This window comes from Triticum aestivum, chromosome 3B, assembly GCF_018294505.1.
Source record: "Triticum aestivum cultivar Chinese Spring chromosome 3B, IWGSC CS RefSeq v2.1, whole genome shotgun sequence".
Lineage (NCBI taxonomy): Eukaryota > Viridiplantae > Streptophyta > Magnoliopsida > Poales > Poaceae > Triticum > Triticum aestivum.
Genome location: NC_057801.1, coordinates 257,524,997 through 257,532,079, shown reverse-complemented (window position 1 = coordinate 257,532,079; position 7,083 = coordinate 257,524,997). Strand labels below are relative to the sequence as shown.

The following is a 7,083-nucleotide window of genomic DNA, read 5'->3' as shown; positions in this document are numbered from 1 at the left end:
CCCACACGCGCGCCTGAGCACTAGCTTGTTTGATTGCTACCTTGACCTAGGAAGACCGGCCGGCCGTCCGGGCTGCGCATCCACGTACTACGACCCACATGCATGTTACCTACCTAACCAGCAAACAAACGAACTAATTATTAGCCTGCCGCAGTAGTTGTTCTACTAACCATGATGACACATATGCTTGGCTTTTCTCGTTCCGGCCGTACGTGGACGGTGAGCCAGATTCCACATGACCCATGCGAGGTGCTCGCTCACTGCCACCACCATCAAAATTACTAGTACTGATTAGGTTTTCCGACGGTAACGTGAATGGCCAACTGTACACGGCCGTAGTCGGTAGGTACATATTCCCTGACACAACAATGTAAAAAGAATGCACCTCGAGTTAAGATCCGATCGATTATTGTTATCCAGACAAGATGTATACATGATCAATTATGAAGTTGGAGCGCGATCACAAAGCACAATCTGGAATTCCAAAGCACACAACGACACTTGCTTATTACAAAGAGAGAGAGAGAGAGAGAGAGAGAGAGAGAGAATCAAGGCACACACAAAGCAAGCAGCTAAGCATTTAATTTCCAGCCACTTAATTAGTGGAAGTTGTTGAGTCTCCTGCAGTTCTTCCTGATCTCGCCCTGCGACCCGGTGAGCGGCGTGATGTTGCCCATGTTCACCATGGACTGCGCAAAGTGCTGGAAGAAGAGGTGCACGTCGTTGGCGTACGCCTTCACCAGCGCCGCCGTCTCGGCGCTCTTGGTGAGCAGCACCTCGTCGGAGCTCAGGAGTCCCCTGCCGGCGAGGATGTTCTTGAAGTAGAAGTTGTCGAACTTGGTGGAGCTGACGGCGTCGAGCGGGAAGAGGTTGTCGTCGCCGCCGGAGCGGGGGCAGCCCTGCCTCAGCTGCGCGGCGAAGGACACGTCCAGCGTGCCGTCGGCGAGGCCGTTGCCCGACTGGTTGTACAGCCTCTGCCGGAAGCTGGTGCACCGGGAGAGGCCGATGGTGTGGCCACCTGAGAGCGCGACGACGTCCACGACGTTGAGGCCGAGGCGCTTGAACTTGGTGATGATGGTGGGGAGGGTGTTGTTGGGCGCCGGGATGCCTTGGTTGGAGCCCTGGATGCTGGCGCCAAGAGAGTCCCTCCGCCCGAGCGGCACGTCCCAGAAAGGCCCGCCAACCTGCATGCATGCAGGTTCATTTCCGTGTCAAATTAAGGCCCTGTTTGGTTCATAAGTTCTACGACTTTTTTTAGTCTCAACTAATAAGTTCCAAGTCCTTAAAAAGTTTCTACCTGTTTGGTTCCTGGGACTTATAAGTTTCTATAAGACCATATTACAACTATAAGTCCCTATAAGTCTCTCCTTGAGAGTCTTATTTCATAAGTCCCAAATGCCCACTTTAAGTCCGTATAAGTCCCTCCTGTTTGGTTTAGATGAGACTTATAGGGACTTTTTTAAGTCTCTAGACCAATAAGTCCCGGGAAACAAACACCCTCTAAGAACCAGGAATAGAAGTGTTGTTGGTGGTGTTTAACGGTGACATACGAGGATAGTGGAGTCACGGGCGGCGAGGGCGAGGATGTCGGCACAGGAGACAGTGCCGGGGCAGGCGGCCTCGAGGGCGGCCTTAATCTGGTCGACGACCTCGAAGCCCCTGAGGGAGTTCTTGTTGGGGTTGGACCCCTTCTCGCTGATGATGTTGGTGCTGTTGTCAAGCAGCACGGACGCGTCGCACCCCTGCAATCACACCAAGATACCAGAAAAGTTTGTTTAGATTACGTACGTGGCGTGGTTAATTAGGCGCACACATGAAAAAATAGCTAAACACTAGCACATAGGGCAGAGGCACATGCGTCGAGTTAACGTGCTATACGTTGCATGGATATCAGCGTTATTCGGGTTAATCAATCACGGTACTGACTGGATCATGCCACCCAGACAAACACAAAAGCAGCGCTCACATGGGCAATGTAGGTAGGCTATCTCATCACATCACTGGTTAAACAGTTAGCCTAGAAAACTAGAGATTCCTCCATGCTCCTAGAGTTCATATGTAGTGATGCTTTTTCCTGATACCAAGGTGCAATTATAGCAAAAGCTTTAGAGCTCAAATAGAACATTTTGCACGTTGAGTTATGTGTTCAAAGAGGCAAGAGTGCTAGTAACACATAAAATGCACATCTTAATTATCGTGGTGAACGTAGAGTAAATAATCCGAGGCAACATAATTTGCTGTAGCGCATTTGCATGGAGTATGTTCACCAAGTATATCCTCGCAGCTAGCTTTGTGAGAGCATGCATGCAAAGTTGCAAACAACAGTGGTACCGCAGAGAGGGAGCAGAGTATGGAGGTACCTTGACGAAGCAGTCATGGAAATGCAGCCTGACGAGGGAGGCGGCCATCCTGGTCTCCCTGGCCACGGCCTGCGCCACCATGGAGTGCACGATCTCCTTTGCCTTGGGGCACGAGTGGTCGTAGAACTGCGGGAACAGGCCGCCGTAGCCCGGGTTGCCGTGGACGGCGCCGGCGAGGAGCAGCGGAGACACGAGGCAGAGCGCTACCAGGCAGACCATGGAGGTCGCCATTGATGGATGGATGTGAGGAAACTACTTTGCTTTGCTGCACTACGGTTGCTAGTGAGCGAAGACCGGAGAGCTGCTTCCCGTGTCTATTGTTGTGGGTGGATAGATGAGGTGACCATGGCGGGTTTATATAGCAGGGGGATGGGATGGGGGCGCGTGTAGGGAGTGGCCGGGGAAGGAGAAGGGTGGTTTCGAGAGCAGAGCAGAGGAGAGGGGAGGACGGATGGTGAGATGGAGCTGGCGGCAGGGTGGTTAGGCAATCCCGTTAGATGGGCACCTGTTTTCAACTGCTTCCTCAATAATTCTTCCATCAAGCAACTCCAATGGAAGAGCTCCAAACTTGGCCCCAAGCCAAGGCCTAAAGAGTACTACAAAGTGCTACCAGTACTCTGCCAGTGTTCATGCCTTGTCTGGGGCTCCATGGAAGATTAAACTTTCGTGAATGCAGCTTCGATAATTGCAATATGCTGATCTGTCATTTCATCACATGTCTCACTTTAACCCCCGCTCAACCATGTTCAGGCCTCGAGCAACACGTGAGTGACGATATATACCACATATCATATGTGTGATCAAGCTTACAAATTACTCCCTCCGTCCGAAAATACCGGTCGGAAAAATGGATGTATCTAGATGTATTTTAGTTCTAGATACATTTATTTTTAGACATTTCTCCGATAAATATTTCCGGACGGAGGAAGTATATATACCGTTGGACCGTGTTGCCAACTTTGCATGCATGGTGCGTCCCTGCGGAGCCATCATTCAACACATACTGGGATACGTATAATCATTTTTTTGGATAAGAAGGCAGACCACGGTCTACCTTATATATTCCAAAACCAGACCAAGGTCTGAGAGTTGTCATGATACAAAGGAGCCAAGCCAACTAGCTAGCTACATTGGGAGGGAGAAGGGAGGAGATACATCGGAGGTAGCTTATGCAGCGTTTGAAAGAAGCTCTGCTTTGCATTGGAGGAAGGCCCTCAAGGAGGAATCGTTCGAGCGGGCGCACCAAAGGCGTAGCATCTCAGCTATAGCTGCCCCAAGAACTTCTGTTGGTGTGGTTTTATTGTCGAAAACACGAACGTTGCGCACCAGCCACAGCTGCGCAGCACATGCAGCAATCAAAACCGCCCGATGGCTGGTAGCTTCCGTCATTGTGAGCACAAAATCCTGGAGGGAAGTAGCGGAACAGGCCTGCTGGAGCAGTCCAAGCTTCTGCCATAAGTAGTGAGCCGGCGCACATCGCAAAATGATGTGATCAACGGTTTCCTCTGCCGGGCATAGGTCACAGAATGGATGCTGAATGTTGTTCCATTGCTTACGCAGCATTGTCGTTCTGGTGTTCAGGCGCCCTCTGTGAGCTAGCCATAGGAAAACTTTCCATCGAATTGGGATAGCTTTATTCCAGATGGTTTCTGCTGGTGCCCAATGGACTCCTCGGAATGTAAGCAATGCATAGTAGTTGCTAGCCAGTGCAGGTTTACCAGTATAGATATGCATACGAGAGTCGTAGTGTCCTGCAGAGGGTGTGGGTATGGAGGCAAGCAGCTCACACAAGGTCTGAAGTTCCAACGCAGCAGTTCGGGAGAGGTTGGGGTGAAGCTGCAGCTGCCATTGATCAAGGTATTGCGAGGCCACCGAGCATTGTTTATCCTTGGCAAAAGAGAAGAGCGTGGGGAAGAGCTAGTGGAGTCGGCCTGCACAACACCATTTATCCTGCCAGAAAGCCGTGAGCTTCCCATCACCAACTCTGCAGGTAGAAGAATGCTGCACCATCGAAATGTATCTAGCTAGAGCTCTCCATAGGTGTGTGTCAGTGGCCTTAGGTTTGTCAGGCAAGCTTTTGCGCAAATATCTCTGCTGGAACCATTGGTAGCATGGGACTGATGAACTTTGGAGTATCCTGCTGGTGAACTTGCAGAGCATCGCATCATTGTGAGCCTCTAAGTCCCTGATCCCCAAACCACCGCTTTGCTTGCTGGAAATTACTTGATCCCAAGCAACCAAGCAGTCGGCACGCTGCCTATCCGCCTTCTTCTGCCAGAGGAAATTTCTTCTGAGCTTGTCTATTTTTGCTATGCTGTTCTTGTTCCACTTTATACAGGCCATATAGTAATTTGGAATGGAAGAGAGGACAGCATCGATCATGGTGAGTCGCCCTCCCCAGGAGAGATATGTGGCCAGCCAGCCTGCCAAGCGCCTGTCAATCTTCTGGATAACCGGCATCAAAACTGAGTTCGAGACTTTCTTCAAAGAGAGCGGTAAGCCAAGATAGTTGCATGGCAAGGAGCTGACCGGGCATCCCAAAACAGAAGCTGCTGCCAGTGCCTCCTCTGCACACATATGTATAGGCACGAAGGTGCTCTTGTGATAATTAATCTGCAATCCAGTAAAGCTTGAGAACGCCTGTAGGATGTGCTTAATGTGTGTAGCTTGCGAAGCCATGCCCTTGAGCAGAATAAGCGTGTCGTCCGCGTATTGCAGCACAGGAAAAAAACTCAGTCCGTCTATAGGGCACTCCAGAATTCCCTCGTTTGCGGCAGCAACACACATACGTTGTAGGATGTCAGCAACCAAAATGAAGAGATACGGAGAGAGAGGGTCACCCTGGCGAACTCCACAATTGAAGAAAATATCATCTCCGAGGCAGCCATTCATCATAACCTTAGCCTTGCCAGAATTGAGAATGGAGGAGACCCAAGAAATCCAACGAGTGCCAAAACCTCTGTGTTGCATCAGGTTCGTGAGACAGTTCCAGTTGACACTATCAAAAGCCTTTTTGAAATCCAACTTGAGTATCATCATGGGTATCTTCCTCTTTTGCGCACATTGTACCAACTCAGAAGCTAGCGCAAAGTTTTCAACGATGGCTCTCCCCCTGATGAAGCCAGATTGCATGCAGTGAATCAACTGGGAAATGAAGTGTTGCAATCTCAGAGCAAGAACTTTAGTGAGCAACTTGATGATACTGTGGACTAAGGCAATGGGTCTCAAGTTGGTGATTTCCAAGGGTAACTCCGTCTTGGGGAGTAAAGCAATATGAGCCCAGTTGATGCCAGATAGATCAGCTCGTCCATGGAAGAAATCATCAAAGAACGTAATAATGTCATCCTTGAGAGTAGAGGCGAACTGTTTGTAGAACTCATTAGTGAAGCCATCCGGCCCGGGGCTTCTGTTATTCGGTGATAGATTGATGGCGCGGATGATCTCGTCCCAACTGAATGGTTGCTCTAGGGCAGAGAGATCAAGAAGATCCACTTGGGAGTAAACTGTGGTTAGGTCAACCGCGAGCGGATCATGCGGCCGAGAGCTGAAGATATCCTGGAAAAATGCCGTGGCAATCTTCAGCTTCTCAGAAATGCTGAAGTGCTCAACTCCATTGTGCACCAGAACCTTTACGCGGTTGTTTCTGGCATGCCAATTAGCAGCAAGGTGAAAAAAATGCGAGTTCTCGTCTCCAAACTTACACCAGTTAAGCTTGGCCCGCCTCTGCCAAAAATCCGCTCGCCACTTTAGCAGCTTCTCAAGTTTTGTATTTGCATGCAAGCGGAGTACAAACTCTAAATCCGTGAGCCTGCGCCGTTCCTCAACAGCATTCAAAAAATCGATCAGCAACTTCTTGTTATCAATCAGGAGCTGTAGATTTCCTTTGTTTTTAGCTCACTGCCTGATGCTTGCCCGAAGCCGCCTGAACTTGAAGCTTAGCCTAGACGCAGCAGAATCAATCTGACGATGGCCAGCATGCCAAGAGGCCAACACAAGATGTTTGAGCTCCGGAATATGCAGCCAATGGTTCTCAAATCGGAAGAATTTGGCAGTGGGAAGGGTGGCGCCAAAGTCAATACAAATAGGCACATGATCCGAGGTGACCGACGAAACGGAAGCAGCTGTAGTGTCCAGGAAGGCCAGACTCCAATCCGTATTGATGAGAACTCGATCAAGCTTGACTAGCGTTGGATCCCTGCGCTTATTTGACCAAGTGAACAGCCTGTTAACAATGTTGACATCCATCAGCCCATGACTATTAATCCAGTCATTGAAAACTTCCATTAAGGACCAGCTGACACGGTCATTATTCTTCTCGAAAGCATATCGGTACATGTTGAAATCCCCAACTAGCATCCAAGCACCAGCAATCAAAGTGGATACGTAGTCAAGTGAGCTGAAGAAACTCGGCCGCTGATTTGCCTCGCAGGGAGCATAGACCGCTGTCAGACAGAAACTGCTGTCATCATTTGTTGACGAGAAAGCTATTGTCATAGAGAAATCATCCTGCGCCATAACATTTCCATTGACCGTTGAATCCCAGGCAACAAGAATCCCACCACAAGAGCCCTGTGCTGACTGTGAGCGGAAGTTGCAAAACGATGCTGGAAATAACCTCTTGAGCAGAAAAGTATCAACAGCGCTGAGCTTGGTTTCTTGCAAACAAACAATATTTGGCTTGCAGGAGGCAATTGTGTCCTTGACAAGGCAGTGCTTGCTACGA

The 7,083-nt window shown here is 49.7% G+C and overlaps 1 protein-coding gene across 1 annotated transcript; it reads right to left on the bottom strand.

Moving 5' to 3' along the window:
• Positions 1 to 371: 371 nt before the first annotated feature.
• LOC123069615 (peroxidase 49) lies at positions 372 to 2,828 on the bottom strand. The gene is made up of 3 exons (XM_044492505.1): positions 2,361 to 2,828; positions 1,551 to 1,742; positions 372 to 1,184 (listed from the first exon to the last, which is right to left on the bottom strand). The coding sequence occupies exons 1-3, from the start codon at positions 2,589 to 2,591 to the stop codon at positions 600 to 602; spliced, it is 1,008 nt and encodes a 335-aa protein (XP_044348440.1). The 5' UTR covers positions 2,592 to 2,828; the 3' UTR covers positions 372 to 599.
• Positions 2,829 to 7,083: the final 4,255 nt, after the last annotated feature.

Bases quoted from the DNA above. Each gene is read 5' to 3' on its own strand.
- LOC123069615 (XM_044492505.1), bottom strand. From the start codon at position 2,591: ATGGCGACCTCCATGGTCTGCCTGGTAGCGCTCTGCCTCGTGTCTCCG. The intron at 1,743-2,360 runs GTACCTCCATAC...GTGTGATTGCAG, and splicing joins TCCATGACTGCTTCGTCAAG to GGGTGCGACGCGTCCGTGCT. The intron at 1,185-1,550 runs GTATGTCACCGT...GCATGCATGCAG, and splicing joins CCCGTGACTCCACTATCCTC to GTTGGCGGGCCTTTCTGGGA.